The following is a 21,246-nucleotide window of genomic DNA, read 5'->3' as shown; positions in this document are numbered from 1 at the left end:
CCCCTCCCTCCCCTCCCTCCCCTCCCTCCCTCTCTTCCTCCTTCCCCCTCCCCCGCCCCACCCACCTCAATTGTTCTACAGGAAATGCACAACAGAAATGTGGAGGCTGTTTAAGGAACACTGAGACAAGCGAGGAATGGTAAGGTGAAGGAGCCTTGGATGACAAGAGAAGAGCTTCTCTTGAAGAAGAGGAAGGAAGCTTGCTCAAGGTTGAGGAAGCAAGGATCTGGCACAGCTTTTGAGGATTACAGGGGAGCTAGGAAAGAACTCAGAAATGGACTGGAGGGTCGGGGGGCGGGCACGAAAAAGCCTTGGCAGGAAGGATTAGGGAAAACCCAAAGGCACTCTCCACTTACATGAGGAATAAGAGAATGATCAGAGAGAGGGTAGGGCCGATCAGGGATAGTGGAGGGAACTTCAGTTTGAAGTCTGAAGAGGTAGGGGAGGGCCAAAATGAGTTTTTTGCTTCACTGGAGAGTGGGACCTTGCTGATAGTGAAAACACTGTGGTCCAGGTTAATAGGCTTGAACATGTTAATATTAGGAAAGGGGATGTGCTGGAAATTCTGGGAAGCATCAAGATAACTAAGTCCTCAGGGCCGGACCAGATATATCCAAGGTTACTACAGGGAGCGAGGAATGAGATTGTTGCACCTCTGGCAATGATCTTTGCATCCTCACTCTCCACAGGAATAGTACTGGCTGATTAGAGGGAGGGGAATGTTGTTCCTCTGTTCAAGACAGGGAATAGGAAAACGCTGGGAATTACAGACCAGTCAGTCTTATGTTTGTGGTAAGCAAGGATTATGAGAGATAGGATTTTTGATGATTTATAAACACATAGTTTGATTAAAGAGGTCATGCCTCACCAGCCTCACCAGTTCTTTGAGGATGTGATGACACAAGTTGACAGGGGTCGAGCTGTAAATGTGGTGTATATGGATTTCTAAGGTTCCTCACAGGAGGCTCATTCAGAAAGTTAGAAGGTATTGGATATAGGGAGATTTGGCTGTCTGGATACAGAATTGGCAGGCCGAAAGAAGACAGCGTGTGGTAGTGGATGGAAAGTATTCCATCTGGAGGTCGGTGACCAGTGATCTGTTCTTGGGCCTCTGCTCTTTGTGGTTTTTAATAAATGACTTGGATGAAGAAGTGGAATGGGATGGGTAAGTTTGCCGATGACACAAAGGTCAGTGGTGTTGTAAATAGTGTCGAGGGCTGTTGCAGGCTACAAGACACTGACAGGATGCAGAGCTGGGCTGAGAAGTGGCAGATGGAGTCCAACCTGGATCAATGCGAAGTGCTTCGTTTTGGAAGGTCAAATTTGAAAGCTGAATACAGATTAAAGACAGGATTGTTGGTAGTGTGCAGGAACAGCGGGATCTTGGGGTCCACACATATAGATCTCTCAAAGTTGAATGGGTTGTTAAGAAGGTATTTGGTGCTTTGGCTTTCATTAACGGGAGGATTGAGTTTAAGAGCCGTGAGGTATTGCTGTAGCTCTATAAAACCCTGGTTAGACCACACTGGAAGATTGTGTCCAGTTGTGGTCGCCTCACTGTAGGAAGGATGTAGATGCTTTAGAGAGGGTGCAGAGGAGATTTACCAGGATGCCGTCTGGTTTGGAGGGCTTGTCTTATGAAGAGAGGTTGAGAGGGCGAGGGCTTTTCACACTGGAAAGAAGGAGGAAGAAGAGAGGTGACTTGATAGAGGTGTTCAAGGTAATGAGAGGCATGGATAGAGTAGATGGCCAGAGACTTTTCCCCAGGTCAGAAATGGCTGTCATGAGGGGTCAGAACTTTAAGATGATTCAAGGGTGTATTGGGGAGCTGTCAGAGATAGGTTCTTTACACAGAGAGTGGTGGGTATGTGGAATGCACTGCCAGCAGGGGTAATAGAGTCAGAGACATTAGAGACATTAAGCGACTGCTGGACAAGCACATGGGAGTGGGCTGTAAATGAAGTGTATAGGTTTGGTAGATCTTAGATTGAGATAAATGTTCAGTGCAATATTGTGGGCTGAAGAGCCTGTACTGTTTTATATTGTCTGTCGCTGTCCGTCTCTTCCCCCCCCCCATCGCTGTCTCTTCCCCCCCCCCATCGCCGTCTCTCCCCCCCCCCCCCCCCCTCGCCGTCTCTCCCCCCCCCCCCCACGGTGAGGGCAGTGTGGTGCCTCAGTGCTGAGTGGTGCTGGTTTGCAGCACCTGGGACCTGGTGTCGATTCCAGCCTTGGACAGCTGTCAGTGTGGATCTTTCCTCTGGTGCTCCAGTGTCTCTGTCACAGCTCAGAGATGTGCAAGCTCGGTGGGTTAGCCATGGGCTATGCAGGGTTACAAGGGTACGATAGCAGGGTGAGTGTGGCTGGGCTGTTCTTCGGACGGGGAAAATGGGACCAGTGGGCTCCTTCCACACTGTTGTGATTCCCTTCAATGACCCCCCTGATGGTTGTCATGCCTGCTCGCACGTTCTTGTCTCACGCATGCTGTCGCGTGCCCTTTCTCTCTCTTGTGTCTGTGCCCCCAACAACCTCCCCCAAACCCTTTGCCTGTCCGTTCTCCCCTCCCTCCCTCACGCCCTCTCCCCTCCCTTCCGCCTTCACTCTGCTCGTTCTCCCCTTCCCTCCATCCCTCCTGCACCTGCCACCCTTTACCCGCCCCACCTCCTGCCTGCCCCATCTCCCCCCTTCGCCCGTCCCCTCCCCTCCCTTCCGCCTTCACTCTGCTCGTTCTCCCCTTCCCTCCCTCCCCTGCCCCTTCTCCGCCCTTCGCCCACTCCCTCCCCTCACCCCCCCCACCACCTCACGCCTGCTCATGCTCTCCCCTTCCCTGTCACCCGCACACGCTCTCTGCCCCATTCTCTTGTCCACCTCTCCTTTGTCCATCCCCTCGCCCACTGGTGCCCTCGATTCCCATCCCCCATGCCGTTTTGTCTGTCTGATCACCTGCCTCTTCCTGCACAGGGTTGTTCTTCGCCAATTGTTGTGAAGTTTGCCGACACACAGAAGGACAAGGAGCAGAAGCGTATGGCTCAGCAGCTCCAACAGCAGATGCAGCAGCTCAATGCAGCCACCATGTGGGGCAACTTGGCTGGACTCAATACACTGGGACCTCAGTATTTAGCAGTGAGTATTGGCAGAGAAGGGCTAGAGGCCACAATGTGTTCATGCTCCCCATGTCGTTTTCACATTGCTTTAGGAGATGTAGCAAGCAGTTTGCCTGTTGTACGAACCTGAAGATGGGATTGTTTGCTCGTGTTGTTCATGTCTGTTCACCGTGTTATGTTGACATCTCCTCCATGCCAGTGTCAGTCTGCTTGCCCTCATAATCTTTCCATAATTTGTCATGATAACTGCTGCGATCCGTCCTTGCTCCCAGCAATAATCGACCGCGATCCCTCTGCACTTCTCTTAATAATTCCCCACAATCCTACTGCGCCCCCGCTAAAGTCTACGATCCTTACAATCGTCCCTGATCCCTCCTTGCTCCTCTCAGTAACCCCCACGATCTCTCCTCGATCCCTATGCTAATCCATCCATCATGGATTCACTATTCCCAGCACTACCATCTGCATAGTGCCCTCAACCTCAATGTTGCACATCTGACACTCAACCATAGTCACCTTACGCTCTTCTCCTGCTGTACTCCCCACCGGTTTCATATCTAACCTCACATTTGCTCACGCTCTCACCTCTGGGCAAAAGTGAGGACTGCAGATGCTGGAAACCAGAGTTTAGATCACAATGGTGCTGGAATAGCACAGCAGGTCAGGCCGCATCCGAGGAGCAGGAAAAGCACTGCCCCCTCACCTGAGTGTGGGGAACCTATTCAGTTCTCCACCATCAGACAAGGAAGCACATCAGACATGCTTAACCTGACCGGTCTGTGGGATTCCAGATCCACAATGATGTGTTAACTCCTCACCAACATCTGAACTATTTAACATAGCACGTCATGAAGCTAATAGTCATTAATTGCTGTCCTTGGCGGCAATGTCCATGTTCAGTCGAGGAATTAAAATAACTCTTGCCCTCATGTTGTTTCTTTCCCCATTCTCTCATTGCTGACATTTCCCTCTGTCTCCCCACCTTCCCATTCTCTTTCTGTTTCTCTCTCACACTCTCCTTCTCTCTCTCTCTTCCCCCCCACCGTCTGTCTCTTCCCCTCCACCCCCAGTGTCTCTCTGTCTCCCCTCCTCTCACACACTCCCCTGTGTCTCTCTCTCTCTCCCTCCCAACCCCCAAATACCCCCATCTCTCTCTCCCCGTCTGCGCCTCTCTCACAAACTCTCCCCCCTCCCCGACTGTCTGTCTGTCTCGTCGCTCTCCCTGTCTCTCTGGCACTCCTTGTCTCTCTCTCGCACGCCTTGTCTTTCTCTCTCTTTCCCCCCCCATCTCTTTCTCTCTCTCTCCCTCCCTCTCTCTCTCCCCCTCTCCCCCTCCCCCGTGTTTCTCTCTCTCTCTCCCCCATCTCTCTGTTTCTGTCTCTCTCCCCGTCTTGCTCTCTTCCCATCTCTCTCTCAGCTCCGCGCTTCACTTCCACCCCTGCCCCCCTTGTCGCCTCTTTCTGACGCCCCTCCCCCCACCTCACCTCTGCCCCTTTCCTGCTCTCCTGTGCCTCCTGTTTGCAATCGATCTATCTTACTCTCTTTTCCTCTTTGTCTTTTTTTTCCCTCCTCGTTGTCTCTCTCTGTGTCTCTCGTTACCTGGTAATCCGGACACTGCTGACATACTCTGTTTTGTTTTGGTGTAATGTCTAGCTTTATTTGCAGCTCCTACAGCAGTCAGCCTCCTCGGGGAACCTCAATGCACTGAGCAACCTACATCCCATGGCTGGTGAGTAGCTCTGACCTGGCCGGGCCCTTATTGCATGCAACCCTAACTTGGCAGACAGTGGTGGGGCCCAGCTCACAGTTGAGCGGTGTGACAGTCCTACCCATCAAGCATATCTGTGGATGTTTAGCTGAGACTGCTGTTTAGTCTCTGGGTCCACTTTGTGACAGGGTGGGTGTGCTCTCTACCTCTGGTGGCAGGTGTGATTGAAATTGAGGATCTTGGGTCTTAAGACCCATACCTGAAGGTTTTCCTCTGGGATTCATGGTTCATCTCCCATGAGTCTTACACGTGCTGCTTCAGGCTGGGCCTCTATGTTGCATGAATACAATGTTTCATTCCCTTTCAGGCCTGAATGCCATGCAGTTACAGAACCTTGCTGCTCTGGCTGCAGCGGCAAGTGCAGCTCAGAACACGTCACCAGGCACCAATGCATTGACAACAGGCAGCAGTCCCCTGAATGCACTGACCTGTTCAGGTAAGGTTGTCAAGACGTCGAGCAGGGCTACAGTTCATGAAAGGGCACCTAATCCTTCTCCCAAAACCTTAAGCGAATGGCTTTTCTCTTTGTCTTAAAACCTGTTATCATCTTGTATCCTTCATCATATCTCTCCTCAATTTCTGTTGTTCTATGGAGAACCACCTTGGCATTCCCATTCAAATCTTGTAATTAAAATCGCTCCCCCCCCCGCCCTGCTGTGGTACCATTCTCGTAATATCTCTTCTGCGTTTTCTTAGGGGCACTCTCACTCTTCTGAAAGTACAGAAACCAGAACTAAACAAAAAAATTGCTGGAGGTTTGTGACCTAACCAGAACTTTATATAGCGTCAGCATAATCTTAATAAAACAACAAACTTTGGATGCTGAAGATCTGAAAGAAAAGCTGGAAAAACTCAGCAAGTTTGGCAGTATCTGAGAAGCAAGGAGAGTTAACATGTCAACTCCAGTGAAAGGAGGAGGGGGCCAGAGAAGAATCACATGATTCAATGTTGCCTTCTGTTTACCAATATTTCCAGATAAGCTGAGTTTCTCCAGTAATTTGTTTTTATTTCAGCTAAATGTTCTTGTTTCAGTACTTGATGCCTCTCTTGGTATTGCATGATATCAAAACTTTGTTTTGTGGGGATCAGGACAAATCCAAGAAAGCCATGTTTCAAACTGTCAGAATTTTTGTGACAGGATAAAATGGTTGACAAGTGGTTGGCAGAGACATCATGATGAGGTTTCCTCTCAATTCTATCTTCCTCAATCGAATTCCCCCACCCCCTTCAGCCTGCACTGACTCAGGGAAAACAAACCAGGTCTGCAATCTCTCCTCATATCTGAGACTTTTCATCTCAGGCAACATCCCTGTGAATCTCCTGTTCATCCCCTCTAGTGCAATTGTGTTCTTCCAATAATATGGCAACCAGAACTGCACACAGTATTCTACCTGTGGTCCTATCATTGTTTTCTAAACACGCAAATAGAAAGTGGGCCTTGTCACTAGTGCTTCATCTGGAGGCTCACTGATGATCCCTAGTAGGGTGACGAAACATCTGAAAATGAACCTTCCAGCTCAGTGAGCAAACCTACATCCAGAACCTCAACCTGAGCTACAAATCTTCTCAAAACTCACTAATGGTTTTATAAAGTTGTAACAAGGCTTTCTTGATCCTCTATTCTACATCCTGCCAATGAATGCAGCGTACCTTCTGCCTTTTTCATGACCCTGTCTATCCATGCTGACATCTTCAGGGATTTGTGGACTTGTACATCAAGGTTACTTTGTTCTTCAGTACTCCTTAAGGGCCTATCATTCATTGAGTATTTCCTTCTCTTGTTAGATCTACCAAAATGCATCACCTTATACTTATCAGCATTGAGTTCCATCTGCTATTGCTCTGCTCAGTTTATCAGCTGATCAATTTCAGACAATAGCCTGAGACCATCCTCCTCACTATCAATAGTGCCATCAATTTTCAAGTCATCTGCCAACTTGCTAATTATACCTTCTACATCTCTGGCGGCACAGTGGTTAGCACTGCTGCCTCACAGCGCCAGAGACTCGGGTTCAATTCCCGCCTCAGGCAACTGTCTGTGTGGAGTTTGCACGTTCTCCCAGTGTCTGTGTGGGTTTCCTCCGAGTGCTCCAGTTTCCTTCCACAGTCCAAAGATGTGCAGGTTAGGTGAATTAGCCATGCTAAATTGCCCGTAGTGTTAGATGAAGGGGTAAACATAGGGGAATGGGTCTGGGTGGGTTGCGCTTCGGCAGGTCGGTGTGGACGTGTTGGGCCGAAGGGCCTGTTTCCACACTGTAATTTAATCTAATCTAATCAACATTGTCAATGACTTGAATATCATAGATAACAAGTAGCAAGGGTTGCTCCACCGATCCCTGTGCTACACTGCTGGTTACAGCCTTCCAAATACAAGGACAACCCTCCACCATCATCCTTTGTCTCCTGTTTGGAAGCCAGTTCTGTATCCAGTCTGCCAACTTGTCTTGGACCCATCATGAGCTCTTACATTTTGGGCCAGCCGTCCATGTGGGACCTTGTGAAAGGCCTTACTGAAATCGATGAAAATCCCAATAGCTGCACAACCCTCATTGATCCATTTTTGAAAAGGTGACAAAATATAACTAAATTAGTCAGACAGGATCTCTGTCCAACCAATTCATGGTGACTGTGCCTGATCAATCTCTGCCTTTCGAAGTGTTAATTAATCCTATCCTTCACAACTTTTTCCAATAATTTCCCCACCGTTTACATCGGACTTTCAAGTCTATAATTACCTGGCCTATCGCTGTATGACCAAAGGAACAATACACCTCCAGTCATCCAGTGATTCACCTCTGACCAGCTATTAAATATCTTCGAGGAGAAAGTGAGGACTGCAGATGCCCTTCCTGAAGAAGGGCTCATGCCCGAAATATCGATTCTCCTGCTCCTTGGATGCTGCCTGACCTCACTTTTCCAGCAACACATTTTCAGCTATTAAATATCACTGCCAGAGCCCCAGCTATCTGCTCCCATGCCTCCATAGCAACCTGGCCCTCATTGGGCTTGGAGATTCATGGCTTTATGGTTGATCAAACATCTTGTACCTCCTCCTTACTCATCCCAACATATTCTAGACCTACACCATCCCAAATAACATTTCCAGGTAGAATGTGAATACAAACAAAAAATATTCATGTAAGACCCCACCCGTATCGTCTGGCTCCAGGTTCAGATTGTCCCTTTGGTTTCTAATAGGCCCTACTCTTTCCCTGGTAACCCTATTACACTTAATGTACTTACTAAATGCCTTTGGGTTTTCCATAATCTTTGCTGTACAGCATGAAAACAGACCCTTCGGTCCAATTTCTCCATGATGACCAGGTTTCCCAAACTAAATTTAGTCTCACCTGCATGCATTTGGCCCACATCCCTCTAAACCTTTCCTATTCATATACCTGTCCAAATGTGTTTTAAATGTTGTTACTGCACCTATCAACTGGGCATCTACCAATTCCTCCAGTCAGTTCATCCGATATACGAACGGTCAGCACGGGACAGGGACAAAAGGCTTTTCTTGATGTGACATAGTTGGGGCTGTAATAGTGGGGCAGGTTGAGGAGTAAATGCAGCTGATTTTAAAGTGATGAGGATAGCAGTTGGGGCTGTAATAGTGGGGCAGGTTGAGGAGTAAATGCAGCTGATTTTAAAGTGATGAGGATAGCAGTTGGATCAGTTATGGAAAAGCAGAAGGAAAAAGGTGAAAAAGCTCACTGAAAGAAAGCTAAATTTGGTGATTTGGAAAAGGATCTGGAAATGTCTGAAATTTCTTAGGGGCAGCGGGCTGGCTCAGTGGTTAGCACTGCTGCCTCACAGCGCCAAGGACCCGGGTTTGATTCCAGCCTTGGGTGACTGTCAGTGTGGAGTTTGCACATTCTCCCTGTCTGCGTGGGTTTCCTCCGAAGATGTGCAGGTCAGGTGAATTGGCCAAGCTAAATTGCCCATAGTGTTCAGGGATGTGTAGAGTAGGTACATCAGGAGTAAATATAGGGGAATAGGTCTGGCTGGGTTACTCTTCAAGAGGGCCACTGTGGACTTGTTGGGCCGAAGGGCATGTTTCCACACTATAGGGATTCTATATAAATAAAAGGACTACCCACTGTTTGAAAAAGTTGTCCCTCAGGTTGCTTTAAACCCTTTCTCTTCTCACCTTAAAACTATGAAGAATATTATTAAATTGGGGAGGGTTTGGAAAAGATTTACCAGGATGTTGCTGGGAATGGAGGGTTTGTGTTACACGGAGAGGTTGGTAGGCTAGGATTTTTTTTCACGGGAGCCTAGGAGGTTAAGGTTTATAAAACCATGAGGAGCATAGATAAGATGAATAGCAAAAGTCTTTTCCCTTGGGTGGGGGAGTTCAAAATTAGGGTTTGTGTGCTAGTTTTATTTTCAATGTTCATAAGATGTGGATATTGCTAACAATTGTCCAGATGCTAGTTTTGAGTCAACCACATTATCAGCATTTCTGATGGAGTCTGCCTCAGTAAATCCATTTGCTTTGTAGTCTTTAAGTTACTTCATTCCAAGCAATCATGGAAACAAAGCGCTGGAGAAGTTCGGCAGATCTGGCAGTGTCTGTGAAGAGAGCAATAGAGTTAATGTTTCAAGTCCAGTGACCTTTGTACTGTTCCAGTCCCCACTGCACATAGAGGACGCATTGTTGACTGCAGTGTGTGGCGCTGTTGAGATTGGCAGCTTGGTTTATATTCATTTGAAAGTATCCAAACGTTTTGTCCTTTTCAAATTTTTGTCTGATATTTTGATTCTTGTGTTCCTCCTTTCACTGCAGGGTCTTCAAGCAGTAACAGTACCAGCTCCTCATCGGTGAACCCAATGGCATCGCTGGGGGCTCTGCAGACACTGGCAGGGGCATCGGGCGGTCTCAACGTCAGCTCTTTAGCAGGTGATGGGCATGCTGTTCCTGTCAGCGCAGACATTAAGCAAGTTTCCAACATCAACAAGTCTGATGGTGCATTTGGTTTTAGCATTTTATCAATACTTGTGGACCTGACAAAAATGGAGGCGTTTTCTGCAGCACAGCCACTACTTATCAGGCCAAGTTCAGAAGCTTTCAGTCAGTGTAACTGAACCAGTGGGCCACATGGTCATAGTGACTGCATCTCTGTTGGGTTTTTATGTAACTCTGGTCTGGGGTAGAGGGAATCTTGCAGGAAGAGGGGCCAGACTCTGGTTGGGTGGAATTGAGAGGTGTTGAGCTCCTGTCTAATGAGAAAGATGTATGTAGGTCATTGATTCCTGTGTTTGTTTGGAGTTGGGGTGGGGGGATAGGGAAGGGAAGGTGGAAATGGAAAGTTGGACTCCAGTCTGCTGTGGGGTTTTAGTAAGTTATGTACTAACCAGGCCCTGGTGTTGGTCAAGCCTCGTTGCTTCATGATGAGCTAGTGTAGTAACACATCCTGCAAGCTGATGATGAATGGTGCTGTTGATCCCCAGGTATGGCGGCTTTGAATGGAGGGCTTGGATCTGGAGGCCTGTCGAATGGTACAGGCAGTGCCATGGACGCTCTGACCCAGGCATACTCAGGGATTCAGCAGTACGCAGCTGCAGCACTCCCCTCCCTCTACAACCAGTGTCTCCTCAGCCAACAGAGCCTCAGCGCAGCCGGAAGTCAGAAAGAAGGTAAGTGGGAACATCCACAAGGCACTGAATGTTCTTGAGCATCAGGCGAAGCACGGCATCTTCTGCCAATTGGAGGATTGTGCTGGAGTATTAGCCATGTGCTCTGCTCAACAGGCACATGATGGGACAGGCAAGGGGCTTAGCTTGGATGACAGGTGGAGGGCTCCTCTGCACTGGCTTCCCTTCTGAAAGGAACATGCACGACAGAAGGGAGTTCTTGAGAGTGAACCTGGTCGATCAAGATGTCCATTCGGACACTCCCCTCACAGTTTCCTCATGTTAGTGTGAGCAGCCGTGGAATCTGTGTCAAGTTAACTTGCACCAATGTGAGTCCCTCATTACGCCATGTTTAAACACCCATGGTGCTATGCAAATGAAGCAGCTATCTGGAGTTGAAAGGATTGGAGAATTAGATGAGGTGTGTGTGGGATAGCAGGGGTGGTGGTAATCTGTTGGCAAGGTGTGGTGTGGGGTGAAGGATATGTCAGGGCCTGGAGATGATTTGGAGGGACGTCAGGAGACCAGAAGGCTGTGGGTATGGCAGGGTGTCTGAGCCTGCCTTTTGTGAATGCGTGTGAGAGTTCAAGGAATGGATTTGGTGTGGGTTGTGAGATTCACTCCAACTGATGGTGATTTTCTTTTTCCTCTTCCCTTCATTTCTCTCTGTCTATTCACACTGCTATCTCTCCGGGTGGTTTTAACTCGTCTCTTACTGGCTCCTCTGCCCCCTGTGTCTGACTACTTTACCTCATCTCTCTGACTCATGAAACCTAATCTCGGGTTCTTATAAACCCAACCTGTTTGGCTCGTTTACAATCCCTCCCCCTCCCTGTCGCCCCTTCTCCCTCTCCCTTCTTACCATCCTGTTCTCCTCTTCCTTCTCTCTTTTCCCCTCTCACTCTGACCCCACCATCTCTTCCCCCACACCATCGTTCTCCCTTCAACCCCCATTCCCTTCCCTCCTGTCCATCTTATCCTCACTTCCCCTCCCCCATCCCTTCGCCCCCATCTTCCCCCCCCCCACTGCCCCCCTGCATGCACTGCCCTTTTTCTCTCTCCACACTCCGCATGTGCGTGCTGTCTCTCCCCGCCCCTACACCCTGTCTCCCTCTTTCCACCCTCTGTCTCCTCTCTCTCTCTCTCTCTGACTCTTCATCCTCTGACTCAACAAACCCCATATTCCCTCTATCCGATACTCCTGTCGCTTTCTGCTCTTGCTTGCTGTCTTTTTCAGGACCAGAGGGAGGTAATCTATTTATATACCATCTGCCCCAGGAGTTCGGCGATCAAGATCTGCTCCAGATGTTTATGCCTTTCGGGAATGTTGTTTCTGCCAAGGTTTTCATTGACAAGCAGACAAACCTGAGTAAATGCTTTGGTGGGTATGTTGCTGAAAAATGTGCCTGTCTATGGTGATGTGCAGTGTCTGTGTTGAGTATAATGTCTGGTGGCTAGAGGTTGCTGTCTGTGTGAGAGCTTTGATTCTCAACCACCACTCCTCCAAACACCGGCATCACTCCTCTGCAGCCCCCTCCAAGGAGCAGAGGGACCTCCGGGTTCATGAGCAGCTTTACAGGCTCCTGTGGTTAATAAATCGAGGCTTAGCATATAAAACTAGGAAAGTGATGTGCAAATCATTGGTCAAGATATTTGAAATATTGTTTTCCATCTGGGTACCTTATTTAAGGAATGTCAAAGTCCTGGAGAGAGTTGGGAGGAGATTTATGAGAATGATACCAGAAATGAGGGAGTTTAGTTAGTAGGAAAACTTGAGAGATTGGGCATTTTCTCCTTGGAGCCAAGTTGATTATGAGGTTACCTTATTGAGGTGCTCAAAGTTATGAACAATTTTGGGAGGGTAAGGAAGAACATTCTATTTACATTCGTTGCCATGTCAGTGGGTAGGTTTCGCAACTTCAAGATCGTCAGCTATAGAGCCAGGAGTGGGATGAAGAGAAACTACTTTACTCAAAGAATTGGAATAACCTGACCTTGTAGCTGAGTTCTGGTAAATCTCTGAGTAAAAAGTGAGGTCTGCAGATGCTGGAGATCAGAGCTGAAAATGTGTTGCTGGTTAAAGCGCAGCAGGTCAGGCAGCATCCAAGGAACAGGAAATTCGACGTTTTGGGCATAAGCCCTTCATCAGGAATGAGGAGAGGGTGCCAGGCAGGCTAAGATAAAAGGTAGGGAGGAGGGACTTGGGGGAGGGGCGATGGAGATGTGATAGGTGGAAGGAGGTCAAGGTGAGGGTGATAGGCCGGAGTGGGGTGGGGGCGGAGAGGTCAGGAAGAAGATTGCAGGTTAGGAGGGCGGTGCTGAGTTCAAGGGAATCGACTGAGACAAGGTGGAGGGAGGGGAAATAAGGAAACTGGAGAAATCTGATCTCCTCTGGCGACCTTTGCATCCTTCCTAATTTATACTGACTAGAAATGGACACGATTTGCTAGTTCAGCAAGTTGCCCTGTTTTTGCACTCAACACCGTTATGAAGATGAAGATCACATATGCTTTTCCTATCCACCTTGTCATACCTTGTCATTTTCAAATAATCCCAAATTTCATCATACACCCTCCAATCCCTGTGCCACCCGCCAACAGTTTTTCCTGTATTAAACTCCATTTGCCCCTTGTTTGTCAGTTCACACCCATCTGTATTGGAGTTTTGATCTCCTTGCTGAAGGGAATGCTTCTACAATGAGGAGAAGTTGAGGTAGACTGGACCTATATGACCTGGAGTTGAGAAGAATGAGGTGATCTCATTGAAGTGTATCAGATTCTCTGGTACTCGTTAGGGTAGATGCTGAGAAATTGGTTCTTTGGCAGTGAATCTAAAATGCACAATATCAAACTTAAGGAATCCATCTAGGACTAAGCTGAAGCAAAATTCTTTGACTTGAAGTGTTGTGAGACTTCAGAATTCTCCACCTCGCAGAGCTATGGATTCAGTAGATTGTTGTGTACTAAGTAGATCAGATGATGTCAAGATTGTATGGGAAGGTCACTTTGAGACGCAAGACAAGCCGTTAACTTGTTGAATAACAGTTTAGGCTCAAAGACTGTTTATGTGCTCCTGTTCAAGTTCCTTCTGAACTTTGGAGAGGACTGAGGTGATTGGCCCCTTGACAGATGGCTGTACATGAACTAGCTTCATCTTTTTCATTGCTGCGGAGCTGTTGCACTCCACTGTTATTGAGGAGCAATAGTGGCATTGCAACCTGGAGACAGACAGACAAATCAAATCAGCCTCCCCATTCCCTGTTTTAGCAAATTAAAATACTCAACGCTCAAAATGGACCCTAAGGTTCCTAACCAGACTTTTAAAAATAACCAGTTCCAGAATAACAGATACCATACACTCAATTTATACCTCAAATGAAATAAAATAAACAATTTATTAATAATACAGTAACTTTAGCAAAGCAAGGTGATCTAATTCATGTCTCTGATTTTAACTGCTGAAAATGTGCTGCTGGAAAAGCACAGCAGGTCAGGCAGCATCCAAGCAGCAGGAGAATCAATGTTTCGGGCATGAGCCCTTCTTCAGGAACCAGCAACGCATTTTCAGCTCTGATCTCCAGCATCTGCAGTCCTCACTTTCTCCTCTCTGATTTAAACCCAATCCTGCTCAATTCGAGCCCCAGTCTCAGAAAGACAGACAGACGCATTAAGAGATAAAGAAACATAAGGGAAATATAACTGGCCAGTTCACTTTAGCTCTTTTCATAATCTGTAATATCACAGGCACATGATATTCTGTCTTGCCTGATTTCCGTACGCACCAGTCAATGCAAATAGCTACCAGTAAGTTCCACAGAATATTCATTCAGTTTTTAGAACTGAATTCCATTCTGAGCTTTTGAAAAATTGATAATGAGGGGACAACCAGGGAGCTATCAAATCTGTTTGGTGTAGTAGCGACAGTCCTCCTCAAAAACCCACACAGTTCCAATGCAGAGCAAACTTTGGTTTTGCTGCTTATTCCAGCATTTTCTTTGTTAGACTGAGTGGCACCATAACTCCCTGTGAGGCCCCACTTAACATTTGAACATAATGCACCTGTTTGAACATAATACATCTCCGGCATCGAAACATCTGCAGTGCTCTCTGAACAAGAATCAACCTGCAATTAACTTCCAGGCTTGGCTTTATGAATAAGCAATTACTTCATTTGTTCGCCTTTCTTTTTAAATCAAGTTGTAGCTCGCGGCTCAAAGACCACCTTCAGTTCACAGCTCCAACCCAGAAATGATTAAAAACCAAAACTAACAGTCTCAGCAGTGGTGTGGTAATACTTCACTGGTATAGTATTTCACATGCCAAGGATAATCCGATGGGGTTATGGGCTAGAACCTCACCAAACCAACAATGAAAATTCAATTCCATTTTTTGTAAATATCCATCTGATTCACTAGTGTCCTTTTGAGAAGGAAATGTGCTGTACTTATCCGGTCTATAATTGTCTTGAGACCCATAGCACTGATTGACTTTCAACTGCCCTCTGGAGAGGCCTGGTGAGCCACTTGATTCATGGGCAATTAGCGATGTACAAGTGCTGGCCTTACCTCTGACGCCCACATTCCATGAAAGTATAACGATAAAGGATGGGAATGTTTTTTGAGCCTGCCCCTGTTAATGTATTTGTGCACCATCATTCACAGCAGTATCATAGAATCCCTACAGTGTGGAAACAGGCCCTTTGGCCCAAGAAGTACCCCCTCAAAGAGTAACCCACCCAGACCCATCCCCCCAGCCTATTGTTCCACATTTGCCCCCTGATAATGCCCCTAACCTGCACATCCCTGAACACTATGTGCAATTTAGCATGGCCAGTTCACCTCACCTGCACATCTTTGGATTGTGGGAGGAAACCCACGCAGACACAGGGAGAATGTTCAAACTCTACACAGTCACCTGAGGCTAGAATCGAACCCAGGTCTCTGGCACTGAGAGGCAGCAGCACTAACCACTGAGCCACCATGCTGGACAGCACTGCAGAGTTCTGCTCCGATTTGCTGGTTGTCTTATCACTTAACACCAGATCTATCACCTGCTGCTTATCCTAACTCATCTGCAAGTAGTCCAGTATTTTACCAATCGGGCACCTCATTTTTGGGGCTGATGTTGCTTCTGTCTTATACCTCTGCACTTTGTACCCATGGAGTTAGACTCAATAGTAATGGTAGAGTGTGGGATGAGTTCGATCATGAACACAACATTACAGCGCAGTACGGGCCCTTCGGCCCTCGAAGTTGCTCCAACTGTAGAACCAATCTGAAACCCATCTAACTTATATTATTCCATTTTCATCCATATGTTTGTCCAATGACCATTTAAATGCCCTTACAGTTGGTGAGTCTACTACTGTTGCAGATAGTGCGTTCCACACTCTTCCTACTCTGAGTAAAGAAACTACCTCTGACATCTGTCATATATCTATCACCCCTCAATTTAAAGCTCTGTCCCCTTGTGCTAGCCATCACCATCCAAGGAAAACAGCTCTCACTATCCACCCTTTCTAATCCTCTGATTATCTTATGCCTCAATTAAATCACCTCTCAACCTCCTTCGCTCTAACGAAAACAGCCTTTCCTCATAAGACCTTCCTTCCATATCAGGCAACATCCTCGTAAATCTCCTCTGAGCCCTTTCCAAAGTTTCCACATCCTCCCTATAATGTGGTGACCAGAAGTGTATGCAGAGTTTTGTACAGCTGCAGCATGACCTCATGGCTCCGAGGTTAGAGATTATGCTTGCCTGCAATTCTGCCACTGCCTCAGCATGTGCCAGTGTTTTGAGCTGCTGGATCTGGTCCATCCCATTCCCCACCGTATAGTGCCACACAATGTAGTTACAAAATAAGAGGCTTCCCATTCAAGTGGATGGGGAATTTCATTCGTGTTTGGAATTTTTTTTTCTCCAGGGAGTGTTGGAAGCTGGGTCATTGGTAATGGGGAGCTGTACTGGTCACTGGCCTGAACTGTGCTGGGACAAGTGTCCTGTTGTGATGAATGATTAGGGCTGTACCCTAAACTTTAAACTCACAAGGGGGTGAACAACACAGCACAGTATATACAGCCCACGATGTTGTGCCAAGCATTTATCTCAATCTGAGATCAAACTAACCTACACACCCCTCAATTTACTGCCGTCCATGGGCTTGTCCAGCCGTCGCTGAAATGTCCCTAATGTCTCTGACTCTACTACCACTACTGACAGTGCATTCCATGCACTCACCATTCTCTGTTTAAGGAACCTATCTCTGATATCTCTCCTTACCTTCAAATCATAAAATTCTGACCCCTTGTGACAGCCATTTCTGCCCTGGGGAAAACTCTGGCTATCTGCTCTATCTATGCCTGTCATTACCTTGTACACATCTAGCAAGTCACCACTCTTCCTTTTTCTCTCCACTGTGAAAAGCCCTAGCTCATTTAACCTACTTTCATAAGACAAGCCCTCCAATCCAGGCAGCATCCTGGTAAATCTCTGCATCCTGTCTACATCCTTCCTATAATGAGGCGACCAGAACTGGACACACTAGTCCAAGTGTGGTCTAACCAGGGCTATATAGAGCTGCAACAAAACCTCATGGCTCTTAAACTCAATCCTCTGTTAATGAAAGCCAAAACACCACACACCTCCTTAACAACCCTATCAACTTGGATAGCAACTTTGAGGGATCTATGTGTGGACCGCAAGATTCTGCAATTCCTGCACACTGCCAAGAATCCTGCCTTTAACCCTGTATTCAGCATTCAAGTTTGACCTTCCAAAATGAATTACCTGGCATTTATCCAGGTTGAACTCCCATCTGCCAATTCACAGCCCAGCTCTGCATCCTGCCAATGTCTTGTTGTAGCCTGCAACAGCCCTCGACACTATCTACAACACCATCAACCTTTGTATCATCGGCAAACGTACTCACCCACCCTTCTACTTCTTCATCCAAATTATTTATTAAAAGCCACAAAGAGCAGAGGCCCAAGTACAGATCACTGTGGGACACCACTGGCCACCAACCTCCAAGCGGAATGTTTTCCATCTGCTACTACTCACTGTCTTCATTTGGCCAGCCAGTTCTGTATCCAGACAGCCACATTTCCCTGCATCCATACCTCCTAACTTTCTGAATGAGCCTACCATGGGGAACCTTATCAAATGCCTTGCTGAAATTCACGCACACCACATCCACTGCTCGATTTTCATCAACTTGTCTCGTCACATCCTCAAAGAACTCAATAAGGCTGGTGAGGCATGACCTGCCCCTCACAAAGCCATGCTGACTAGCTTTAGTCAAGCTATGTTTGTCCAAATCATCATAAATCCTATCTCAGAATCCTTTCCAGTACCTTGCTTACCACAAGCGTAAGACTGACTGGTCTGTAATTCCCAGGGATTTCCCTATTCCCTTTCTTTAATAGAGGAAGAACATTCACCTCCCTGCAATCAACTCTCTCCCATAGAGAGTGAGCATGCAAAGATTATTTAGTAATATCCTTCTTATAGTAGGATGACCAGAACTGTACACTGTAATCCAAAGTCCCCTCGCCAACGCTCTATACAACTGCACATGACATCCCAACTCAACAGTCTGAGCGACGAAGGCGAGCATGCGAAACACCTTCTTTATGGCTGTGTTTATCTGTGACCTGTTGGATTTCTATGATGATCTAACTGACCACCCTTATTCATGCTGCCTTTTATTTTGATTGAGCTTATTACTTTAAGGCAATTGGATGGGACAAAGAGTAAAATAGAAGTGGGCACCAGGACATTTTGAAATGAATTTGAAGCGTGAAGGATGGCACATCAATTGGAATCAGTGTGGGTTACATTGGAGCACGAGGCAGGCATGTGGCAGCGGGGTGGCATGATCGTTAGCACTGCTGCTTCCCAGCCCCAGGGACCCGGCTTCAATTCTAGCCTTGGGTGACTCTGTGTGGAATTTGCACAATCTCTCTTGTCTGCATAGGTTTCCACTGGGTGCTCTGGTTTTCTCCCACAGTCCAAAGCCTTGAGGGGTTAGTTGGGCTGACCATGATAAATTGTGCTGTAGTATCCAGGTATGTGCAGGCTGAGTGAATTAACTATGTAAAAGCAGAGTTACAGGAAGATGGTAGGGATCTGCGTGAGATGCTCTTCGGAAGGTCAGCGCTGACTGGATGGGCTGAATGGCCTCCATCTGCATTGAAGCCATTCTATAATTCCACAGACAGCCACTGAGAAAGGCTGTGAAGGCAAAGTTACGTAAACACCTTATCAAACGCTAAGAGGGAAAAGATGCGCAATCTCAGAAAGCTGAAGTGGCAATCCCTTTGGGGAGAAGAGCAGAGTTTCTTCAATGTCAGCTTACCTATAAAATACTCAAAGAAAAGCCAAGTGTTGTAGATGCAGGAATCCTGAAATAAAAGCAGAAAGATTGGAGAAACTCGGGGCAAGCAGCATCTATAAGCAGAAAGAAACCATCTTTAGACTATGGCTGAAAATGGTTAAAGCGCAGCAGGTCAGGCAGCATCCAAGGAACAGGAAATTCGACGTTTCGGGCCAGAGCCCTTCATCGATCTATCTTTAGACTATGGACTGAATTGGGAAAGAGGATGCTGTTCAAGCAAAGGATTGTTGAAGGATTACTCGGTTTTTAAAAGTAAGTTTCCTGACATTCCTGTTAGGCCGTGTTTACACAGCGATTTGTCAGATAGCGAGGGAAGCCGAGTTGGAAGTGAATTGTAATGAGGGGGCTGTGTATGAGTGGAATGTTGGCCAGCAACGAATAACAAATTGGCCTGTGGACTAGTAACCAACAATCAATGCCAAGGGCCTTCTGTCCACTAACAGCTGCGAGTGGGGCTCCCAGGACAGCTCCTGGCTGGAAATGTTTGGACAGAAGCCATCGAACCACTGGAAGGAAATAATGGAGTTGTATGCTCACTGTTCATAATTGTTTGTCTGTAGTTAGTTACTTCTAACAAATATTAAGTTCAGTAACCTGGTCCATGTTTTCTGTCAACCTGAGTCTAAACATCAGGTAAAATAGGAAATGCTGCATTCTTTTTAAAACGTTTAATTTTTGTGATGACTCCAGGAATATAGGGTTTGATGTTTAGTGTGTTAGCGCAGTGAAGTGTCATGTAAGGAGAGAAACAGAAAAGACTTAATGGTAAGGTCCTAGGGAGTGCTGCTGAACAAAGAGACCTTGGAGTGCAGGTTCATAGCTCCTTGAAAGTGGAGTCGCAGGTAGATAGGATAGTGAAGGCGGCATTTGGTATGCTTTCCTTTATTGATCAGAGTATTGAGTACGGGAGTTGGGAGGTCATGTTGTGGCTGTACAGGACATTGGTTAGGCCACTGTTGGAATATTGCATGCAATTCTGGTCTCCTTCCTATTGAAAAGATGTGAAACTTGAAAGGCTTTAGAAAAGATTTACAAGGATCTTGCCAGGGTTGGAGGATTTGAGCTATAGGGAGAGGCTGAATAGGCTGAGGCAGTTTTCCCTGGAGTGTCGGAGGCTGAGGGGCGACCTTATAGAGGTTTACAAAATCATGAGGGGCAGGGATAGGGTAAATAGACAAAGTCTTTTCCTTAGGGTGGGGGAGACTAGACCTAGAGAGCATAGGTTTAGGGTGAGAGGGGAAAGATATAAAAGAGACAAAAGGGGCAAATTTTTCACGCAGAGGGTAGTATGTGTGTGGAATGAGCTGCCGGAGGAAGTGGTGGAGGCTGGTACAATTGCAACATTTAAAAGGCATTTGGATGGGTAGATGAATAGGAAGGGTTTGGAGGGATATGTGTTGGGTGCTGGCAGGTGGGACCAGTTTGGGTTGGGATATCTGGTCGGCATGGACAAGTTGGACCAAAGGGTCTGTTTCCGTGCAGTACATCTCTATGACTCTATAATATTTTAAGTCCATTGACTCTGTTTGGACTGAAGTTGTCTGGAAAATGGTGGACTTTATGCTGTTGACAAAGGCTGCTTAATGAGTGTTATTGTTGGTGGAGAGGAAGGTATTGATTAAGAATTAGTGTTATTGGAATTAATGTTCATAGCAGAAGATAGCTGAGAGCAAACGCAATGAGAGTTTAGGCATAGGGCTATTAATGGAGGACAGTGTTCATGCTTTGAAATTGTTAAAATCAGACTTGGCAACTGAAAGCTGTAAAGTGTCTAAGTACAAACTGAAATGCTGTTCCTCCAGCTTGCATTGAGCTTCGCTGGACAACTGCACCACGCCCAGCACAGAAATGTTCCAGTCAGATCAAGATCTCAGTTGTTTTCTGAATGAACAAAGTGTTAAGGTCTTTGCTCATTGATGAAATGTGCGTCTGTTTGATAGAGCTGTGATCCTGCCTCAGCTGGGCTCTTTGAATGTTGCCCAGTTGCTGCTTTGAGTCTGATGTGCTGACTCTGCTGTTCTGTTTTGTTTTTGTGCTTGCAGGATTTGTAAGCTATGACAACCCAGTTTCCTCACAGGCTGCCATACAAGCAATGAATGGCTTTCAGATTGGCATGAAGCGCCTCAAAGTTCAACTAAAGCGCTCGAAGAATGACAGCAAGCCATACTGAGCTGTTGTCAAAATAAACTTGAGTTTAAACCCGTTAACTGGTAAGTTGGCGCCGTTGTGGAACCAATCGTGAGAGGGGTAGTCATCAAACACTTCGAGTAACCCCAGCGTGACTGGGGCCATTCTCTGCACGCTCAGTCTTTCTGTGTGAGTGCGTGCGTGTGTTTCTCCTATGTT

At 46.8% G+C, this 21,246-nt stretch overlaps 1 protein-coding gene across 1 annotated transcript; it reads left to right on the top strand.

Moving 5' to 3' along the window:
* The first annotated feature begins 2,962 nt into the window (after positions 1–2,962).
* On the top strand, positions 2,963–21,116 carry LOC132813125 (CUGBP Elav-like family member 1). The gene is made up of 7 exons (XM_060823074.1): positions 2,963–3,120; positions 4,767–4,830; positions 5,177–5,305; positions 9,659–9,772; positions 10,324–10,509; positions 11,744–11,887; positions 20,943–21,116. Exons 1-7 carry the CDS (start codon positions 3,022–3,024, stop codon positions 21,068–21,070), a joined length of 864 nt encoding a protein of 287 aa, XP_060679057.1. The 5' UTR covers positions 2,963–3,021; the 3' UTR covers positions 21,071–21,116.
* The last annotated feature ends 130 nt before the right edge of the window (positions 21,117–21,246 follow it).

The sequence above is a fragment of the Hemiscyllium ocellatum genome, unplaced genomic scaffold (genome assembly GCF_020745735.1).
Source record: "Hemiscyllium ocellatum isolate sHemOce1 unplaced genomic scaffold, sHemOce1.pat.X.cur. scaffold_3295_pat_ctg1, whole genome shotgun sequence".
Lineage (NCBI taxonomy): Eukaryota > Metazoa > Chordata > Chondrichthyes > Orectolobiformes > Hemiscylliidae > Hemiscyllium > Hemiscyllium ocellatum.
Note: the sequence above shows the minus strand (reverse complement) of the source record. Positions and strands in the feature narration are given on the sequence as shown.

Coding starts and splice junctions, on each gene's coding strand:
- LOC132813125 (XM_060823074.1), top strand. CDS start 3,022: ATGGCTCAGCAGCTCCAACAGCAGATGCAGCAGCTCAATGCAGCCACC. Junction 3,121..4,766: donor TGGGACCTCAGTATTTAGCA/GTGAGTATTGGC, acceptor CTTTATTTGCAG/CTCCTACAGCAGTCAGCCTC. Junction 11,888..20,942: donor AAACCTGAGTAAATGCTTTG/GTGGGTATGTTG, acceptor TTGTGCTTGCAG/GATTTGTAAGCTATGACAAC.